Source organism: Plasmopara halstedii (assembly GCF_900000015.1).
Source record: "Plasmopara halstedii genome assembly, contig: Scaffold_614, whole genome shotgun sequence".
In the NCBI taxonomy this organism is placed as follows: Eukaryota; Oomycota; class Peronosporomycetes; order Peronosporales; family Peronosporaceae; genus Plasmopara; species Plasmopara halstedii.
In genome coordinates, this window is record NW_020187532.1 from 2,029,037 (window position 1) to 2,049,621 (window position 20,585).

At 44.8% G+C, this 20,585-nt stretch overlaps 5 protein-coding genes across 5 annotated transcripts; 3 read left to right on the forward strand and 2 right to left on the reverse strand.

The window, feature by feature from the left end:
- Window positions 1-3,089: 3,089 nt before the first annotated feature.
- Window positions 3,090-3,978, forward strand: PHALS_12405 (uncharacterized protein; the record flags this gene model as incomplete). Its single annotated transcript, XM_024727944.1, has 4 exons — window positions 3,090-3,194; window positions 3,274-3,386; window positions 3,451-3,515; window positions 3,575-3,978. 4 exons carry the CDS (start codon window positions 3,090-3,092, stop codon window positions 3,976-3,978), a joined length of 687 nt encoding a protein of 228 aa, XP_024578470.1.
- A 288-nt stretch (window positions 3,979-4,266) lies between these two features.
- Window positions 4,267-4,453, reverse strand: PHALS_12406 (uncharacterized protein; the record flags this gene model as incomplete). The annotated part of the gene is made up of 2 exons (XM_024727945.1): window positions 4,267-4,358; window positions 4,390-4,453. 2 exons carry the CDS (start codon window positions 4,451-4,453, stop codon window positions 4,267-4,269), a joined length of 156 nt encoding a protein of 51 aa, XP_024578471.1.
- A 10,588-nt stretch (window positions 4,454-15,041) lies between these two features.
- Window positions 15,042-15,755, forward strand: PHALS_12407 (uncharacterized protein; the record flags this gene model as incomplete). The annotated part of the gene is made up of 1 exon (XM_024727946.1): window positions 15,042-15,755. One exon carries the CDS (start codon window positions 15,042-15,044, stop codon window positions 15,753-15,755), a length of 714 nt encoding a protein of 237 aa, XP_024578472.1.
- A 649-nt stretch (window positions 15,756-16,404) lies between these two features.
- On the forward strand, window positions 16,405-17,838 carry PHALS_12408 (uncharacterized protein; the record flags this gene model as incomplete). The annotated part of the gene is made up of 1 exon (XM_024727947.1): window positions 16,405-17,838. The coding sequence occupies one exon, from the start codon at window positions 16,405-16,407 to the stop codon at window positions 17,836-17,838; it is 1,434 nt and encodes a 477-aa protein (XP_024578473.1).
- Window positions 17,839-18,026: 188 nt separating this feature from the next.
- Window positions 18,027-19,556, reverse strand: PHALS_12409 (glycerol kinase; the record flags this gene model as incomplete). The annotated part of the gene is made up of 1 exon (XM_024727949.1): window positions 18,027-19,556. One exon carries the CDS (start codon window positions 19,554-19,556, stop codon window positions 18,027-18,029), a length of 1,530 nt encoding a protein of 509 aa, XP_024578474.1.
- Between the last annotated feature and the right edge of the window lie 1,029 nt (window positions 19,557-20,585).

A 20,585-nucleotide genomic window follows, 5' to 3' on the forward strand; every position in this document is an offset into this window, starting at 1 on the left:
GGACGCTCTGAAGACTTTCAATTACCTGCGACGTTGACGTTCGGTTGACTAGTAAATATTTCGTTTTGGGCTATACTGATGATATATTTGCCCATAGTCGTGCAGAGCACGGGTTGTCGGATGTGGAGGACCGTAAGAATCATCTGCGAGCAATGCTCAGGTGTATACGCTTAAATACGCTTTTTGACAATATATACAAGTATATCATTGGCTTTGAGAGACTGAATTCTGTGCTGCTTCAAAATAAAACAGGGCCTGCGGGCAAGTGCCGAGAAGGTAAAGATCATGATGCTTGGCAAAAAAGTCTGTCCTTAAAGGACTAGTAGAAATAAGTTGGTATGGCCAACGACTTGCACTAGTATAGTCCAAACTATTTGGATGTTCGGACCCCTCACCAATCCCCACAGGAAGGATATCAAATGGTGCTGGAAGGCTGCAGAGAAAGAGGCCCCTACGGCTATGAATGCGTGCTTCAATTGTGGCTCTTTCGAATCCAGATCGGCCATCTCACGCTATCTGTGATGTTTGAGCATTTGCAACAGCAGGCCGCGTTTGCTTCGAGTAGATGTCAGCTCAAGACCTGAGAAGTATAACTATATTCATATTTATTCACATCAAAAAGGTGCTTGCAATGAAGTTGGTCCTAAGTTGTTTGTGATTCGAACAGATCATGCGTTGCAGTGCACAGCGTCGTCGTCATAAAAACGCTCACAGAAAACGAGAAGCTGCTTATCCTTTTTTTGCCAATTGTATTTTTAAGGTAAGAAATAAATCGGGTACGTGGCGGCGGATGCGCTTTCGAATCGCCTCGATTATAAAATGTCACATGTCGCGATCACAATGGTGGCGTCGTCAATTGATGGCAGAGTCAGACGCAACATCATTTGCGCTGTTAAAAGTTTTGAGAAGCAAGGCATTTAGAAACTCAGGTGTCGCCGTTTTTCTATCACACCACATGTCTGCATCGGTATGTTTTATCTAAGGTTTGCTATACTACAGCACCGACGCACACGATAGTCAGTGTTTAGTAGTGCCTCGCGATGAGGTCCTCAGGTAAATCTTACTGTACGAGTCATATGATACAGTTTTTAAATGACCACCACAGAAGAGAATACTGATCAATAAGCGCTATGCATTGGTGACTTTAACATGTATAAGCGATAAAGCGCATAGCTCTGCACGTGTAGCACTTGCCAAAGGGCTGGACCCTTGCCGCCACGGCTCCTTTGGCTAGCATGCCAGCTCCCGACAAGAGTTGATAGTCCGTCGTTACGGGCTTCATTTTTTGGGTTTTCAAGAATCGCATCCGGTAATGCCGATATTGTGGTCGTTGTGAGTCACCTACTCATCTCGCAGCTGTCAGCAACATTATGCTCGATGCGGATTATTTTAAAGCCAAATTTATTTTCGACAAAGGGTTTCGTCGACATGGCTTGCTGGTAGCTATTCTATCTGAGCTCTACAGCGAAGTTTTGGTACCCATCGTTTAAGGTGCTTGATATCATGCCCGGGCTGTTAATAGCAAGACTCGGACATTATGCATCCATACCTCGACGACCGCGTTGTGCTTAGGTCAGACAGAAGAACGCGCTTTTGGCAGACGTTTGCTTTGCCGAAGCTGGCTTGTAATAAGTTAAGACGGGTGGAGCGGCGTTATCTTCTCAGTCAGTGCGCGATACTCATCGGCACTTTCGCCAGCTTCTTGTACCCGAGGTATATTTCTCAAGGAGAGAACGAATGTTTGCAACAGCTGCTATAAACGGTATTCCTGGTAAGCGATTAACTGGATTCAGTAAGAGCTGACGAGTAGCTTTTTCGAGTTCATTTTGCTTCGGATATGAGGAGAGCCAATATGGACAATCCTCACTTCAACGCTGCAGTGAATTTTATATAGTAAGCAAGGCGTGATGATTTGGGTAAATGTCAGCTCGACTCTAGCACTTGCAGTAGATTGAGCTGGGCTTCTTTGACCGCGTCCAGCTCGTTACCGACCATCGTCGTGAGTTCCACGCTGAATTGTCGCAAAACTTTCTGCCGATGGAAAATTTGCGGAGTCCGAGACTCGTGCAGCAAAGTGGCTGAGCACAATTAAAAAAATCTCTTCCTAGAAAGACGATTAGGCAGTGATTTGTTGAGTGAGGGCGAAAGCCGAGTCGAGGATCAGAGAGTCAATGGGGATCGTTCTCATCTGCGAATATATCAACATCCTTACTGAGATGTTCTGTAAACGTTTCTGTAGGATCGCTCAGCCATTTACTTTTATTGCATCTGTGCCTATTCCTGGTGCAAGTATGCAAAAATGAAGGAGCACTGAGTGCCCAGAGTGAATTGAAGCTACAGGCACAGTGACTACAAGGAAAGCGGTCACCTTAGCGCAATGTCTTTTAAAAAGTTGAGTGAGTATGAATCTCCAGTGTGGCTCGCATTTCTGTGGGTGGGTGTAACGGGGCAAGTACTGAAATCATGTGTACTCAGCCCTTATTAATTTGAACAATTCTATGGAGTATAACAATCGTACGAAACTCGCATTTCAATTCAATGAAAATGATGTAACTATAAAAGAGAAAGGTTGTGACACACGTGAGTTGCCAGCTGCACGTCGCACAAAAGCCAATTTATCAAGATATGTATTTAGACGTACATATTCTGTGTGGGTACAGGTAGTACAAAATCCTAAGTTGATCAACATTTGATCTGGCAGGCAAACTCAACATTAATAGTTACCTAAATAACTCTCATTTCAAATTCAACCTCTGTGCATTGGGGAGTATTATATATACATATGCCAGAAAGCACATACGCTTTCAGTGCAGGCATGAAGCCGCAAAAGTTTTGGTGTACGACATAACATTATCTACGAAATAGTAAATGTATTGCTAATTACATTGAGGACTGTTCTGAAGGCAGAAGCGAAAGTGAGCCTCGGTCTCGGGATGAGGGCAACGTAGCGACCGTAAACCGCGGTTCCCAGAGTATACACGTTTTTAATGAGTACTTTTTCTACACATCTTGAAAGGCATGATTTATTGCTTAAGATCGGTTGAAAGGGCAAGGATATTATGAATTCCCTTCAATCGTTGTCGAAAAAAATGTTGCAAATTCCATCTCTCGGCATGCTGCGACGTAAGATGCGCTCAGTAACTCTTGATACGAAATGTACGTTAGACAACTGCACTGAGTGTTCGTCTTCACCCGTTCGAAAACAATACACGAAAAAACATCGAGATACAAAAACAGCGCCACCATAACCATACTTATTGGGCTTGATACTAGACAACAACTGATGCTCGGGCTGGAGGGTCGCTGCAACGGGAAAGCCAAGCTCTTTGCACAAAGGAGGCTTCCACCCGCTACGCTAAAATTTTATCCTTGCCTGCACTCTACAAGTGCAAGCTTCTCGAGCACCAATTACGCCATAATGTCCTTTACATTTCTATAAGAAAGACGTAGCCTCTGTGGTCGACGCCAGGATGGATTTGTCAATGAGATATTCACGGTGTTTTCGGATCAATATGGTAAAAGAGACTCACCGAGTCGTGCCATACCTTATGCGTCTGATCTGCAAGTTACACAGATTGGTTTGATCGTTTCCCATATTTCGCCTTACTCCTGCACAAACAGCAGACACCATTCCCGTTCTCCGATGCAGATAATATAGGAAAAAATCATCGCAGGGCTCGCAATGAGCCTCAAAGTCATCTGTGGAGAAAATCTGGCTCAGCGAGCCGAGCTTACGCAGCTTTAAGCGCAACAGTCGGAGTGACCTTCAACGAGGGCGCTTCAGACTATATCGTGTGCTTCGATCGCCTCGATTTATCGCAAGCCACCTTACACACTACAGCAAAGCCCTCATACATGAGCCTACAGATCCATCAAAGAGCGCAACGTGCGCCGAAAGAACTGCTTAGTGACTCCGCTTCTCAGGAGTACCGCTTACGAATGGATCAGCTGCGATTCTGGAAACAGTATTTTTCTTAATAATATTATCTATATATCATGGGCTGATGACAATGAGAGGATGTGCAGCATTTTTAAGCGTTCAGTGAAGCAGGCTCGTTGAATGACCATTTTGGGGCCTCACAAGCCAGTTTTGCTGTAATAGGTGACAGACTTAACATCGCTTAGTGCTTGAATTTACAAAGTACAATGCACGACGTCGAGCATTTTCAGGAAGTGTATGAACATGTGTAGCAAACCTCAGTGGCAAAAATGATGCAAAAGGTACAGTAATTTCCGACACGAATGTTAATACACGGCTGTTCTCGCTTATAACACAACATCAATGAGATTTTTTATTGACTTCGGAAGAAGAGGTAAATTACCATTGAGGTTGAGCCATCCGACGAACGCGAATGTAACTGTACATCAGAGGGCAGTATTTATTCTTACGATTTTTTTGTTGATGACCGCTTTCATGCGCTTGAAATAGTGCACAAGCCCGTGCTGAGCCCATTCATATACCAACAATCCTAATCAGAAAAAGAGCCCGTGGTTGCAGCCCCCAAGCGTACAATCTCAGTCTCCGTGTGTTTGTCAACCCAATCAATGAATCATATTTTTTTTTTGCAATTTGCACGGCAAATCCGTTGCGCTTGGTACCTCTAGACGGACAAGCAACGAGAAAGGGCTGCATTCTTTTTGAGAATATAATATGAAATGCTTGAGTATTTGTTCCTCGTAAAATATACAAGCTTGGAAAGCTTAGGTCTGTTTTTAGTCCCAAAAGGGGTCAGGGATCCGGTGTCCTAGGATCTAGATGAGATAACTGCTTAGTTAGAGATGCTTACCGGCTATGAATATACGCCAGTAGGACACATATAGGAACCCTCCAACTGGGCGTTGGTCGGGGAGCAGGTGGCACCCACCGCGAGGCTGCTGATTTTAAGTGCCCACCTTACGATAGTATGGATGGAGAACTTCGTCTCTTTTGGATTGGGAAACTTGAGACGGCCATGAATGCAGCACTACCCCAAAAAGAACAACAGCGCATCATGCTTGCGATACCCAAGCGAGGAGGACGTGCGCGTGATAGGCACTCAAAATGCGGTATCTCTATGGAAGAACATCATCAACATTGAGGATTAGAAACAACAAATATTGCAGGTGGTCGCTCCGCCTAACTCTGCATATCATATGCATATCAAGATCTCGCCTGCTCGTCAAGCGAGGCAAACCCTGGTATGCGATGTGTAGAAGATGACTTTCTTTTGGCTGCAGTATTGCCAGACCCTCTCTTGGAGGTGCTAATGGTTATCATCTTCATAGAGATTCTCCAAGTGGGTGAGGTTTGCACTAAGACCTTACGCGTCCACACTACCTTTTCAGAGAGCACTGGGTCTAAGTTTGAACGCGTATTACAGATCTCGTGCCTTAAGGACCAAATAGAAGACTGGAAGTTAAAGCTTTAAGAGCTCGCCAGACCGCAGCCATGTTGAGCAGGGAAATACATATCTCTGAGTTGCTGGATAGCTCCGCACTGCGTGTAGATGTTTCTTCTATGGTGCAACAAAACGTCTGCACCCTGCGTACCTCCTTCTCTCTCAGTAAAAAGGTGCGAAAGGTCGGACTTCCAAGCAGGGACGACCCTTGACCCCCTGGCGGGGATAGGTCGAAATCCACTAGGCCGCCTTGTGCCCGCTGGAAAATTTCTTGGGATTCTTGTACCTCGATCGATGGGAACCAGCCTCTAAAGACGGTTCACTACAAAAGAGGTGGCGCCAACCACATATGTGAACACCAACGTCTCGGGCAAAATGCATACATGACTTATAGTGACAGGATCAGAAAAAGCATTTTATTTTGTACAGCGCGCGACAATTCAAGACAATGCATAGAGGCGTTAGAGATGCCGAATACAAAGATGTGATAAACATGCGCCTTGCGACGGGAGTATTATCGACGTTTGGTTTTGTTGCGACTTCACGTGAAGTTTGAAGACTTTGACCGCATGAAACTCTGCCTCGTCCTGAGCCTGGATTCGAGAAATGATCTCCTAGGTTTGTCGATCTTGGCCACTGCGAGACTTGGACCGACCGGGTTCGAGGAAATTTGGTGTTATGGCTTCCTTGGTGAGACTTTGGCGAGTCAAAAAACCACATCTGCTTGGAAACAAAAGCACTTTTTCACATAGCTGCAATAGCTTCGGTGTGCGACACGGAATTCTTCCAACTGATTAGAAATGTTATTGCTAAGTACGTGGAAAAGAGCTTGAAAAGCAGGAGTCGTGATCACAATAAAAGAGAGAGAAGCGATCGTATTTTGCCGTGTTTTAAGTGTTTCTCTGGTGGGACGGCAAATCACAGCTGAAAGCAGGTCTTTTCCATATCAGAGTCATTTGGCACGAAAAACTATCACTTGCAAACGGAGTGACTGGAGTAGTCTGACGGGTTGTAGGTCAGACAGTTGAACATCGCTAGCGCGTTAGGCAGTTGTGTAGTATAAACAGCCACACTCCGAGCATCTACCCGAGATATACGCGGCAGAGAGAGATATTGGTGTCTCGTGAGCATTTGATAATATCCATCTGCCGGGTAGCAAGCACAGAACAAAGTGCAGCTGACCATGCTGTTCAGTAGCACATCCTTTGTGAAAAACGATGTTTGCGTCAAAGTCTTAGCTGCACTCAGCTTATAATAAGTATCCACAATTCGCTACTTGCCGTAAGCCTTTCTGACGATGAAAATTGGTGCACAGTGAAAAAATTTACTATTTTCGCTCAGGATTTGGAATGGAATGAGGCGTCGATGACTTCACATTTTTCCCTTGGTAAGAGTCATTGACGTGTGAAATAGTATATGATTAAAGAACCAAGCCAATTTTACGACGCATTTCCCGATACGAGAGAAACATGCGTGGCGGACCTCTTGTCACTATGTCGTGCTAACCCTTCAACAGAGGATGAAGAAGATATGTAAAATTCTTCAGTATCTCTCTCTTAATCTTCGCACTCAGTGTCCTCGATGATAGGCTCGTCCGTAAAAGACGGTGGAATCAGCTTCTCCTTTGAGACTGGCCGTGACTTCATATTCCTGCAGCTCTTTGTAAGCACATCCTATCAATTTTTCACGAGCTCAATATGAGCTTCTACAGATGATTATGAGGGGCGTTGATTTAGCTGTTCAGGCCTCATTGTAGCAATCCACCAACCTATTTCTACAGAATATATGCTTAGCAGAAGTTGGTTTTAAGGCCACGTTATACACTTGCAAGCAGTTCTCGAGTGTATGCCCAAAAAGCATCTGGTCACTAATATAGGCAGGTGTGTCGTTGGCGCCGGCCGTACTTAATTTTTGGTTGTTGAAAATTGGCACACGGAAAGATACAAACTAATGTAGAGTAACCAAAGCTTCTAATTTAATGATACCGAAGGAAGTGGCTCGACTTGGCGAACTACTTCAAATACACTGCAAAGGAAACCAACATGGTACAAACCCTTGATTAATACTTAAAAGATGTGAATGAGATGACGCTGGTTTGCGGCAAGGGGCGACCTATAAGCCTATGGCAGCCTAGAGATTGTCCTGATTCTGGCTCTTTTGTGTCCAGATTGCCTTAAAATGTCGTCGATGCTTCAGCATTTGCCTTAGGCTTCCTTTTACCTCTTACAGCATGAACACGTGGTTGAGCTTCAGTCTCGCCAGCTTAATCTGGCCCTGTTCACGATTCGAAGATACTTGCAATAAGTAATACCCCTGTAGTTCCGGGGAACACCTATATAGCTCTGAACCGTTTGTGAGCTGTAAAGATTATGCGTTGCTGCGCACAGCGACGTCGTCATCACTTCTCTAACAGAGAATGACGAGATGTCTATCCTTCTTTGCCGAGTATACCTTTCCGGTAAGAAACAAGCGGTTCGCAATATTGTGGTGGCGGATGCATTCTTGCTTCATTACCACTATGAATTGTCGCATGCTACGATGGTTATGTCGCGCATTGACAAGGCAAAAATTTAGCGTACGGATTAGACGCAACACGAGTTGCTTTGCAAAAAGCTTTGGCAAAAGTTGAGAAGCTTAGATACCGCTTAATTGAAGGGCGCAATTCTACGCCTGTATCGCTATACAATTTCGCAATGCTTGTTGTATCACAGAAATGATTTACTTGACTATCGATGTGTGGTGGCAACTCGTGATGCAAATTTCATACAGGACATTGCACATCCATATGACGCTCCTTTTGGTGACCATCTAATAAAGTGATACCTCTCCGCGAGCACATTGTACTGGTGTTACAATGTGTATGAGTGTAAGAACGAATTTTGCACACGTCGGAATTCTGTCAACAGGATGCATTCAGCCAGCCTGCTAAATCCGACAAAGTGTTTCCAGGAGACAGCTACATACCTTGATTTTTTTTAACGAATGACGCATCGAATATTCTGACATCTGAGCGATGGGGCTCATCCTCACGCTGTCAGCGATAATGTAGCCGGTAAGGAAACGATCAAGGCATCCTTCACCTGAGTTGATTGTAAACATGACTTGCCGGTGGCAATTGCGGCAAAATAAAATCAAGAGGCTTGACATCAGATTATACGTGTCCACTGTTGAACTGCAGACAAACATTACGCGTTAATTGGGTGTTGGGGGATATCATCTGTAGTACTCGCGCAGAGAGACTAAATTGCGGAAACAGCCCACGCTTTGATTCTAAATCTAATAGCGCAAATCATGGCTCTTCACATCTTTGATGAATAATTTAGTTGGCCTTCGGGCTTTGATGACACTACCAAAAATTGACTCAGTTTCAGGTGAGAGGAAGGATATTGATACAATTTAACTTGATGATATCAGCCCGGCTTCACTTCGTAACAACAACACATTTTATCGATAAAAAATTGACCTTAATGCGCCGGCTATGGATGAGAGTCAAGCAAAATACACGGGATTGAATATTTTATTTAATATAGCTAATCTGCCAGCACGTATAGCATCTTTTTGAAAGACCGAGCTGCGGCTGTCGCAACACCAGATCAATAACGATCGTTGCAAAAAAGCTTGACTTTTACTTTCAACATTCCAAGGAGAACTTGGACACATCCTGTGTTGTATGTTGCCATACTGAAGCCATACCGCGATCACGCTTTTGCAATTAGTCGGATGTTAAGTGCCCTGTTGTTGACAGAGTAGAGTCTACTTTCCCGTTCAGCTGAGCTACCGAAAGATACTCTCTGCTTTCGAGTGACATCACGGATCCGATTCGCTGAAAGTGACCCAAACTACGCAATGCGATGGCGTAGCCCAAAGTGCACATTCGGGATCTGACTTATTTCAGCGCACACTACTGAGATTTTGGAGAAAGTCGACGTGCCGCTTTACTGAGGATGCTCACAAAGCCGCCGGTAATTGTTCAACGAGATATGACTCTATAGAAAGTTTCATAGGCCGGTGGATACACCAGAGCTGTCACCAGTATCTGATATAGAGAAAGAGATACCATCGCCCCCAAAACACACGAGAATTCAAGACTACAAGTCGGCAAGATTTTCCAGTCGCCGCTGCTGCTTAAGACCGGGCGCACCCTCAGCCTTTGTCTTCCCTATTAGTTTGATCGCCCATCTCAGCGCGTTCTTCACTAGTGAGTGGTGATCGGCCATTCTGTGAGCTCGACAGCTGTAATGGCTGTCTCTTGAAGTCGATCAGGATATTTACAGCAAGAACTGGGTATGATGGTCTCCAACTCGACGACCGCGTTGTCTTCTGTAGTTTGCAAAGTCAAGCATGAGTCACGCCTTGATCGGACGTCCTCCGTTTCACAAAAGCTGGATTGCAAAGCTATAAGGTGGTTGGGACGACGCACCTTCTGCATCCGATGTGCGCAATAAGTGAGAATCCCTTCTGCGCCGTTGCCGGTATCTAATACCCAGCGTAAGTAGAATCTTATAAAGGGTAGGTGGTTTCCCAACAGCTGCTTCTCCAAGCTCAAATGAACTCCTGAAAATGGTGATCTGTGGGAGCAGAAAGCGTTTTGGAGCGACTTTCTGATAATGTTTGATCTAAGCATGTGAGGGCCCGCCTCAGAGCGACGATTACGTTTGTTTGTTTGAGACCATGATCACGACGCGATAACTTTGGAATGAGTCGACGTAGGCCTTGCGCTTGCTGAGAAGCAGCTTGGGCTGCCTGAGCCAAGTTTATGACAAGATGGATATCGTTGTGAATTTCGAGGAGGGGTGTCGCAGCGCTACTTGCCGTAGCAAAAGGTACCGTAGCTCTAACTTATGCATAGAAAAGCCGCAGCGCAGAGTCCTTATTTTCGGTGAGCGGCCGGCCTTATTTCTCTACGCGAGAGAAGAGATGCTGGGTCAGGACTCAAGGGTCGCTGTGAATCTTCTCATCAGAAAATATTGGACCACTTCGCCAAGTATGGCCTTAGGAGGACTGCAGTTCATATCTGTAATAAAAGGGAGCTTTTGATGTGAATTTGCTCTAAGCAGCAGGCACAACAGGGTGCAAAATGTGAGATTAAACTCCAAGCGCAAGTGTTGATCTCTGAGTGTAAAGTTTTGCGCGATTTCGTAAGAAATTCAAAGCACTTTGAACCTCAGTGTATCCGCGTCGTGGCGGGGAGGATGCAACGGAGTTTCCGATGTACTACTATGTACATACAGCTTACACTTTTGTTCAGTTCACACGCTCGTGTGGCGAGGAAGTGGTTCCCATCATGGAAGGAGAAGGACACCCCGACTTGGAGGAAAGAAGAACGACCTAATACCTTGAAGTAAATTTTCAGCTAAATTTAAATGAGTTATGGTTTCTAGCTACACGCAAAACACCCCAAGGGCTCCTAGATGTCCTAAGAATAAAAACATGGGCTCCTGATTTATAAGTCAAGGGTGTACTGAGGATGAACCGTAGCTTCAACCTATACAAGATCTTGGGTGACGGAGCTTGTTTAACATTCGTGGAAAGTGTCTAGTAGAAGGGAGTGGCTTACGCCACCCACTTCGAAAGACAGAGACACATCGGTCTCTTCACCAAGTCAGATCCCTAAGTAGGAACCAACCTTCTGTTTCACACAAAATGTTTGTAACTTCATATAAGAAGTCACATACACATTTGAGAACACTATACTGAAATCATCTTTTTAAGTCACACAATGCATACAAAAGGTACATATATATACCATTATGTAATGACTACGTGAAACCCATTTCATAAGAATGATCTGCGGCAAGATCCCGCAAAGACCAGTACCAGTATCCCGAAGAATTCAAGAACGTGAGTTGGCTTGGTCATGATAAAAAGAGATCATTTTGATAATATATAGCATCATAGACCAAGTGTACGACGCCATGACTGCGAGCCACGATGAGCAAAAGCAACATGTAGATGCCAGAGACAAACAAGACATGCATGATTTCATAGATGGTTGATGTAATGCGCCAGACCCATTATACAATGTTGTGTGAGCCATACTTGTGCGTGGTCAACACAAAATATAGACCATAATTCTCAACTTTATATCAGAATTTGGAGGCACTAATCATTTTAGGAGGGGGTTAAGGCTTATTGGCCATGATAAATGTCACTTTACATCGTCTCCTCTTTCAAGTAAATCAACGACCCGCTGGAAGTGAGTAACACGTGGTGAAGCTTGTTAACTGATTTAAGTCCTCCTCAGTAAGTGCGGGACGGGCGATTCTCTTAGCAGTACTAGTAGTCATTCCAACGCCGACTACTTCGATGGATTCATCTATGGATAATGTGGACACCACAGGTGGTGGTCGCCCTCAAATCAACTGGAAGGAATATCTGTCCCCAACACACTTGCAATGTCAGTGTGTTGTGAAGTTAGTGACATTCAGGGAAAGCTTTGAGCAGAATGTATTTGGATTGGTTGATTTTGCCACCGGGTCTGCCTTACTCATCCGTGGTGTCCTGATGTCTGGTGACGCAGCTGTTACGACCGTATTGCGTATACACAGACCTGTGCATGGAAATCAACAAGTGAGAGACAGTTGTGTTTTGGTGCCGACGGACATCCCTTTTTGGGATGCTTTGTACGGTCACTTGGCATGCGAGGGGATCCCGCAAAGATTAATGTTATTGGCATTGGCCGGTGCATCTGTCCAGAAGGGACTTTAAGAAGTGGCTTTGCCTTGGCCAACTACCTGCACCAGTGTAGTGCATATTACGTCGATACGGCAAGACCGTCACCAAACTTCATAAGAAAGACGTCAAATGGTGCTGGGGTGTGGCATAAGGGACTGTCTTCAAGGCCTTGAGAAACAGCCTCATGTGACCACCAATCAGGATCTAATCCAGATTGACCGTTTCTTGCCCTCTCGGGCCTTTTGAGATTTATCGCAGGCTGTACTAAACTCTAAACAGATACATGTGGTCTTAAACGCGTCATCGCTTATGAGTTGAGCTTAAAAAAATATAATGATAAAGACAAGGAGCTACTTGAAATGAAGTAAACCATTATCAAATTCTGGCTAATTTTACTTGTGAGCAATCCAGATCATGCGACGTTGCGCGCAGCAACGTTGTCACCCACTCTATATCAGAGACTGTCAAGAGGGTTATTCTTTCTTGCCAAGTATACCTTTGGGGTACAACACAGACCGAGCCCATGAATATTTGGTGACGTCGCGCATTGATGAGGCGATATATCATCGTTTGAGTAACATGTGTTCTAATGTGACGAGCTGTGTTCGCTAAAGTTATATTAGTATTTTGCCAACAGAAAATCTAGTGACCAATACCGTGAATTAAAATCCGTGCTTTGCAGCGAAGTCCCGGCGAATTTTCTTAAAAGCCTGGTATCAAATTACACCACTGACCAACTCCAGAAAAATCTTCAGACGAATTCATGGTGAAATATATCTCCGACGAGACCGCGGTGCTGATACAGCACTCACTAAATTCGTGTTGAATAGGAAGAGCTGTTGACATAATTCTACTTGCAGGTTTTAGCCCAGCTATCTCTTGTTGCAAAATTGAGGACTTTATCTCGATGAGAGTGAGCATACAGCGCCGTGTGCGCGACGTTATCCTTTGAGGCAAAATATGCAAAATATCGCATAGATGCCAGAGGCAGACGTATCCCACATCAATATGTAGTAATTGATAGGTATTACTGAACAGTACTATACTTTCTCTTTTAGTGTCTGTAGACTACTACATCGGACCGCTTACGGTCTCAGCCAGAAGGGGATGAAGCTACAGTTTCAATATTCCAATGGGACTTACATCCTTTGTTGCACTTGAAACTGCTTAAGCCATGATGTGATCCCATTCGGATGCTAAGCGCTATGTGGAGGAAAACAACATTTTAACCTTCCGTTGCAGCTAAGGAACCCTCTGCTGTTGAGCTGCAATTTCGTTCTGAATTGTGATCACTCGAATTGTGGGGAATTGTGATCACTCCAATTTTTGAAGTAGCTTAGAGAGCGCATCTTGAATACGACCTATGACAGTATTGGTTTCCCAGCGAGACTATTATAGAAAGTCGACGTGCCGCTATAATTGATGCACCACCCGAAAGAAAACGCGGAGAAGTCGTCTTTCTTCGGCAATTTTCGTTAAGTGAGGAGTGTTTACTTTGACGTAGAGCTGATAGTGGGCCGGTAAGAGTTGTAATTAGTATCTGATGATGTGATAGCGATCACTGTAATTAGAGAACTCTCAAGAGGTCAAATTCCTACTTTGGCAAAAGTTGCTTTAATCATTTGGCACACTTTCTGGCTTCACCTACGCTCGGCTGGGGAGTCTGCGCCATGTGGACACATGAAAGAAAAACTTCTGACTAAAATTACGCTCGTAAGAGCAAGCAGTGTAAGGAGCAATGACGGGGAAAAGACCTCCGGCGCATTGGGTTGAACTGTCTTTGAGAGTCAAAATGAGTATGAAGGTACAGACCTATTTTGGCCTTCGTACACCTTACAATATCGTCAGAGGTACCAAATTCTGGTACTATGAGAAAGTATTTTGATTAGTGCTAGTACGGATGGGGGATGGAAATCCAGGTACGTATGAAACGTGTTCTGCTAGCCTCACCTGATTCCATACATAGGGCTTTATATCAGTCACACTAACTTACTTGAATTTAAGTGAGCTTGAGAGGCTATCGGATGTGACCAGTACAAACCCATCTTTTAAGTTAAAACGGCAACCGTGTTGCAGTAGCACTTGTCGTCAATATGATGTTCAAGTTTTTATCGGTAAAGAGTTGTTCGACTATTTGTCGTCGGAACGTTTAAACACGCTTGATATGCTTATGGGAACAGCACATATGCTGGTTTCATTACTCTGGATAGTAAATCGGATAAATTTAGTCTAACTTCGTTGTATACGTCACTCTTAAATATTAACAACTACCTTTACTCTCTGGGGGGGGAGGCGAGACTATCATCTATGCGAGGTCCGCGGCATTCGATCAGAGGGAATGTATAAAAATTATTCTGCTAGCAAGGCCTTAGCATATTAGTGTATGCTTGACAAGTATCAATTTATAGAAACCTGATATATTACCATAAAAGCTCAAGTCTTTTTTTAAAGAAGTTGGCTGTTTTGTGCGCCATACTGAACGGCTCCATGGTCACAGATACGCAAAGCAATAACGACTGACCTAGTCACGGCTCCATACGTACTCAGTCTTCCATGGGTACACTCTGAAGACCTTACTTTTAATTTACTATTGGTCTCATCTCCGAAAGTCCAGAAAACGAATCGAGCCATTTCAATGCAGGTCTGCAGCTAGCTGAACATATTCTCTGCAACTTTGAGCAATATATTGTCATTTTTACTCCGGTATCAAAAATAATACTTAGCAGCTTTTAATTGTTTGGGCTTTGCTTTTCTTATCTTTTACTACATATAATCTATTTCCGTATTTTTTAATGCAATTTGTTGTTAATAAAATCGTCATGGAGTTATGTGTGAATAAATAGAAGTAGTACCATATGTTCCCACTTCACTTTATCTAGCGGCTGCATAAAGATGGACAAAATTATTTTTCTATCACTTGCTTGAACCTAGACATTTCCGAATTTTACGTAAATTAAGCAACTTCCATTCTGTGGCTTTCAAGTCGCCATGGCCGAAAGTGGCGATGACAACACTCGCAACCTACTGCAGTACATCATTCTCGCATTTTTGTTTGCTCTTGCACTCTCGCCTTTCCTGCTCAAGCTCTGGAAAAGCGCAGCATATCGGGAGCGACTGCGTCGCAGCTACTGCAAGAATTGCAGTGATATCTTCTCACGCCGTGTGCACTACGATGAGGCAGATTTGCGTACGCTACAAGAACTAGAGCAGCCTCCCCAACGCGAAGATGTAGGCATTAACGGCGCCTACCGCATGTATCAGGCGCGGCGTTGTCGACTGTCGCTGCGTTTAGCTTCATGGCGTGAGGATGTCAAGCGAGGTGGCGGTGATGATGAAAGACTACATCACAAGCTAGCACAAATTCAGGTGGCACAGTCATTAAACCAGCAGTCACAACTGGCAACAACAAGAACTAGCGCGCCAGTCAATCGAGCAAGCTTAGCATCTACCATCCCGTTTGATATTCGGGTTGTGGAGATTACTGACCGTGTGGATGAGTCCATCCGATCGTCAGTGGCAGCAGTCTCGTCACACACTTCGAGTTTTTCGTATGATTCGGATGAGGACATGGCTTACGAATTAATTTTGCCTACGCCCAAAAATGACCAACGAGAAGTACCTAGAACCGAACGTCGATCGGTTGTTGTTGAGGAGGATGAAGAAAAAGAGGACGATATACCTCCTGTTCTTGAGATTGTTTAAGTGGTAGAAAGAAGTGAACAAGTAGTTAAAGTATGGCGACGTTATTGGTGGCTTTCAGCTTAGGCAATTATTGTCAACAACAAGTGACCTTAGAGTAAACTGTTACGCAAGCTGTAGATGTAGATTCTATGCAATGTTTTTAGTTTGGATGTGTAAGAAATTTTAATTTGTGCGGGTTGGTATTGTGGGACTTCAAGAAGGTCAGAAAAAGCCGGAAAGTTAAAGCCAGTATCGTCAATTTTACTATTTGACTTAGGCTGCACTGTAAGCGAACATGTTTATACACCACCTTAAGTTGCTATTTGCTACATAGAAATTGCAGCTATACATATAAAACGTCCATGATTGAGTATGTGCAATCCACTGATGTGCTAAGCAAGCCACGCTCTGGACAAGCAAATCCTGCAAAAGACGGTAGAATAGTACTTCTCTGTATAACCACTGAATTTGTAAATAATCAAGCATGACGATAGATATCATTATACTAATCCTTGTATTTTTAAATGTCAAAGATTCAATTGTCAGTAAGAAATCTCACCGTCAACTTTCTTTACATTTATCAAAAAATCTATTCTTACTAGTTAAGATTGATGTATTTATAAACGTAAGGTACATGTTTGTAAGCGCTGGTGGCCTTCGTCTTTAGCAGATGTCCCGGCAGCGCACTGAGCGATCTATTGCGGCTACGCGGCATTCACAAGATAGTGATCATCTTGATGACTCACAATTCGAATCTACGATTGACACTGATACGCACGAGAAATCGACGTTATGCTGTGTCAGGTGTTTTCAGTTGATTTCGGAAACGCCACTTGAAGACAGGACCGACTTATCTGAGCCCACGTTGCTGTGCACATCTTGCTTTCAGCATTTGTCGGGCAAAACTCACAATTTCACTGCCGTTCACAGTAGTGGAAGTCGAGCGCTATCACCGCTACCAAAGTTGAGTCTCCTTGTAAAAGCTGAAGCAAAGTGTCAAGATCAACTACAGCTTTTACAAAGTCAACAACAAGTCTTGCAGCAGCAGAGACAGAGTCTTTTGGCGACAAAACAAGCCAAGGAAGAGGCACTTGCTGTTGAGCGAAAGCTTGCTCGACGGCGGCGGAAACACTTTTTGATCATCCAAGAGTGCCGCAAGCGAGAAGAGGAGCTTAAGCTTCAGCAATATTTGGATGGAGGGAAAACGAGTTGCTCGAAACAGGATGGGGCTTACGTTAAGAAAAAGCTGAAGCCACGAAGGCGAAAGTCTGAACCTACCGCTGAATTGAGTGTCCAAATCTCGAAAACAGTGAGTAAGCACGATGAAACAGTACATAGTATTGCAAGCAAAGACAGATCTAGCTCTCATCCAACAAACTCATTAGAACGACGAAAACAGGTATTGGCTTGTTACGCGCAGGATCTTTCACCACTTGTCGAAGGTCATAAGCCTAGACGTCTTTTACTTTCCAATCCTGTTACTGCTGCTGGCTCGAGTGTCAATACGACAAAGTCAAGAAAAGTGAACTTGAATTCTGAACAACTTGCAGTTACGGCAATCACTACACAAACGAAGAATAAGCTTAAATGTCAGACCATTGAACGAAAATTGTCCAAGCTTCGATCACTGAAGATAGGAAAACAAATAGGCAAGTTTAACCCTCAGCATTACAAGAAAAACAACCAGTTTGATGAAGTTAATCGGCGAGAGATGAGTAAAGCACTTTGCAAGGTCAAGATTGCGTCACCGCAAACCTCGTATCATTTTGTTGACCGGTCGACTTCGTTGACAGCTGAAATCAAACCTGTGTCATGGGCGAGCGGGCTCTTACCACAACTCGATTTAAAAAGCGAGGAGAAATGCGTAGACTTTTCAAGACCTTTGCAAGCAGTAGCAGTACAACATGACAACAATCAACAAATCACCATCGCCCCCTCGAACCGTCAGCTATCTGATGCTTTTCTCCCTGCAACCAAGCGAGAGTCTCTGGCTTATACAACTTTAAATTTTCCGCGTTGGGAATATTCGACTGAGCGGCTTTCAAGTCTGTTAAAAAAGTACAATGTCCCAGTGCCGACTGCAACAACTACGGCTGACACGTGACTGCGGTATCAGTACCCGCGCTTTAAATTCATACGGCACATTGTAAAGTCGCACTGATTGTCGATAAACTTTCATGTAGATGAAACTCTGACTTAACGTTGAACAAATACATTGATTGTTGTCTTTTAAACTGCTTTCACGTCACCATCCGAAAAAAATGCACAACTTCCTACCACCGTCTGAGCTTATTATTGCTCCTCCCAATTAAGTGTCCGTTCGACGGCTTTGTTCCACTGTGATAAGAGATAAATTCGGTCCTTGGCTTCCATGTCTGGATTCCAAGTGGAACCCACTTGCCATTTCTCGCGCAGCTCCTCAATATCGTTCCAGAATCCCACGGCAAGACCGGCGGCATAGGCGGCCCCCAGTGCTGTTGTCTCTGCAATTACTGGACACACAACTGGCACGTCCAGCACATCTGACTGGAACTGCATCAACGTCTGATTCACCACCATACCACCATCCACCTTAAGCTTGGTCAAATGTACACCACTGTCAGCCTCCATAGCCGCAACTACTTCTTGTGTCTGAAAAGCTGTTGCCTCTAGAGCAGCGCGACAAACATGGTCGCGGTTGGCGAAGGAGGTCAGACCGACCATGACACCACGCGCGTCGTTACGCCAGCGAGGTGCAAATAGACCAGAGAAAGCTGGAACGAGGTAGACGCCACCATTGTCTTTAACTTTCTTAGCATATTTTTCGACGTCAGGTGCACTCTTGATCAGCTTTAAATTGTCTCGCAGCCACTGAACAAGAGATCCAGCATATGAAATTGACCCCTCTAGTGCATATATAGGCGGTCGGTCACCAATTTTATAGCCCACAGTCGTGAGCAGGCCCTTGTTCGAGGGCATGGGCTTGAGACCGGTATTCATCATAAAAAAGCAGCCTGTGCCGTACGTGTTCTTAGCATCCCCTGGCGAGAAGCAAGTCTGGCCGAAAAGAGCTGCCTGCTGGTCACCTAAGTCGCCCGAAATTGGAATATCAGGTATCACACTATCTTTGTGGCCCGATGCGTACACTTCGGAGCTAGACTTTATAGCTGGTAGCATGCATTTAGGAATGTTTAGGCATTTCAAAATGTCGTCGTCCCATTGAAGGGATACCAAATTCATAAGGTTCGTGCGCGAGGCGTTTGTCACATCCGTTACGTGCACGCCACCGTTAGCGCCCCCGCTGAGCTTCCAGATAAGCCACGTATCCATATTGCCAAAGAGAGCGTTACCAGACTCGGCCTTAGCTCTTAGGCCAGGAACGTTCTCAAGCATCCACATAATTTTAACAGCTGAAAAGTAAGTGGCGATCGGTAAGCCCGTGATGGTGCGAAATCGGTCAGCACCTGTGTCCAAGAAACCCTCACCTTCTCCATTCTTAAGGCGATGGACGATCTCGATGGTGCGTGTATCGTGCCACACGATAGCATTATAAAACGGCTTGCCAGTGACGCGGTCCCATATCAGAGACGTCTCGCGCTGATTCGTAATGCCAATGGCCTGTAGCTGCGAGAGATGAATGCTGCTTTTGGCCAGCGCCTCGTGCACGCACGTCTCGACGTTGTGCATGATCTCTTCAGCATCGTGCTCACACCATCCTGGTTTTTGGTAGATCTGCTTGTGTTCTATTTGATGCGTGGCCAGTATCTTGCCACTATGATCGAACGCAATGAAGCGCGAGCTTGTGGTTCCTTGATCGATGGCGCCAACAAACGACGCTGACATGTTGACAAGAAAAAGATATTTTCTCGAAACGTGATATTGATATCGGTAGTACTACCGGTACTAATTCCTGCGCTCCGCCATACAAAGAAGGTCCAGCTTGCTTGTATGCAAGTGCAAAAGCCACACCGACACTTGCCGGTCTCATCACTTCGTAAGTATCGTGTCAAACGATTAATCGCATCTTGTCGCGCTGGGGCGGAGCCCCTTACACGCCTATGCATGCAGGCCTTCAGCTCCAGCCAAGAGCAAAATGATCACCGAAAAGGCGCCATCCTGCCAGCACCTTCTGACCCAATAGGTCACACATTCTAGAAGTTACTGACTTCACCTTTCCTCCTTTTGACTTAAGTCAATGGCTCGCTGGTAACGAGCAACACGCGATGGGTCCTGAGCCTTCTTCAGTAAGTGTGTGTACACGGACGGGCAATTTCCGATACAGAAATCTCCTCTCCGTTGAGATCATACTTTGGGTTTTGAATGTTGGCGAGAGTACCGAAAGAATCGCAAACATCCCTGTACCGGGTGAAAAAAACACAGCGACTCGCCCGTTCCAAAGCTTTGCAATCCAGATTCAGTAAAGCATACGTCGGATTAGAGCGTCGACTCAAGCTTGACTTTGCAAGCTACGATACGATCGTGGAAGCGAAACTTCTTACCTTCTGTTCTTGCTCTTGATAGCTCTGATCGCTTCCTTGAGACAGCTGTTATAGTTATCAAAGTCTCGCAAAGCGGCTGTGTTAGTCTACCAATGAAGATCATAGGTACGCCAGGTCATAGCGGCAAAGGCACCCATTGCAATCTTGCCGAATTTGAACCTCAAACTCCAAAAATTTTAGAGTAAGGGCATTTTTTCCACTTTGCCGGGTACTGGTAAACAGTTTGCTTTCCCGCTGACCCACATGTCGATCCCATGAAAGCGAGCCTGCACTGGTTCACCAAGCAGTGCCGGCGAAGCACGACCCTTTCGCGTGCTGGCTCTCGTGCGTTTTCATGGTTGTGGCGGCTCGTTATTTACCTTTGAGAGTTTGG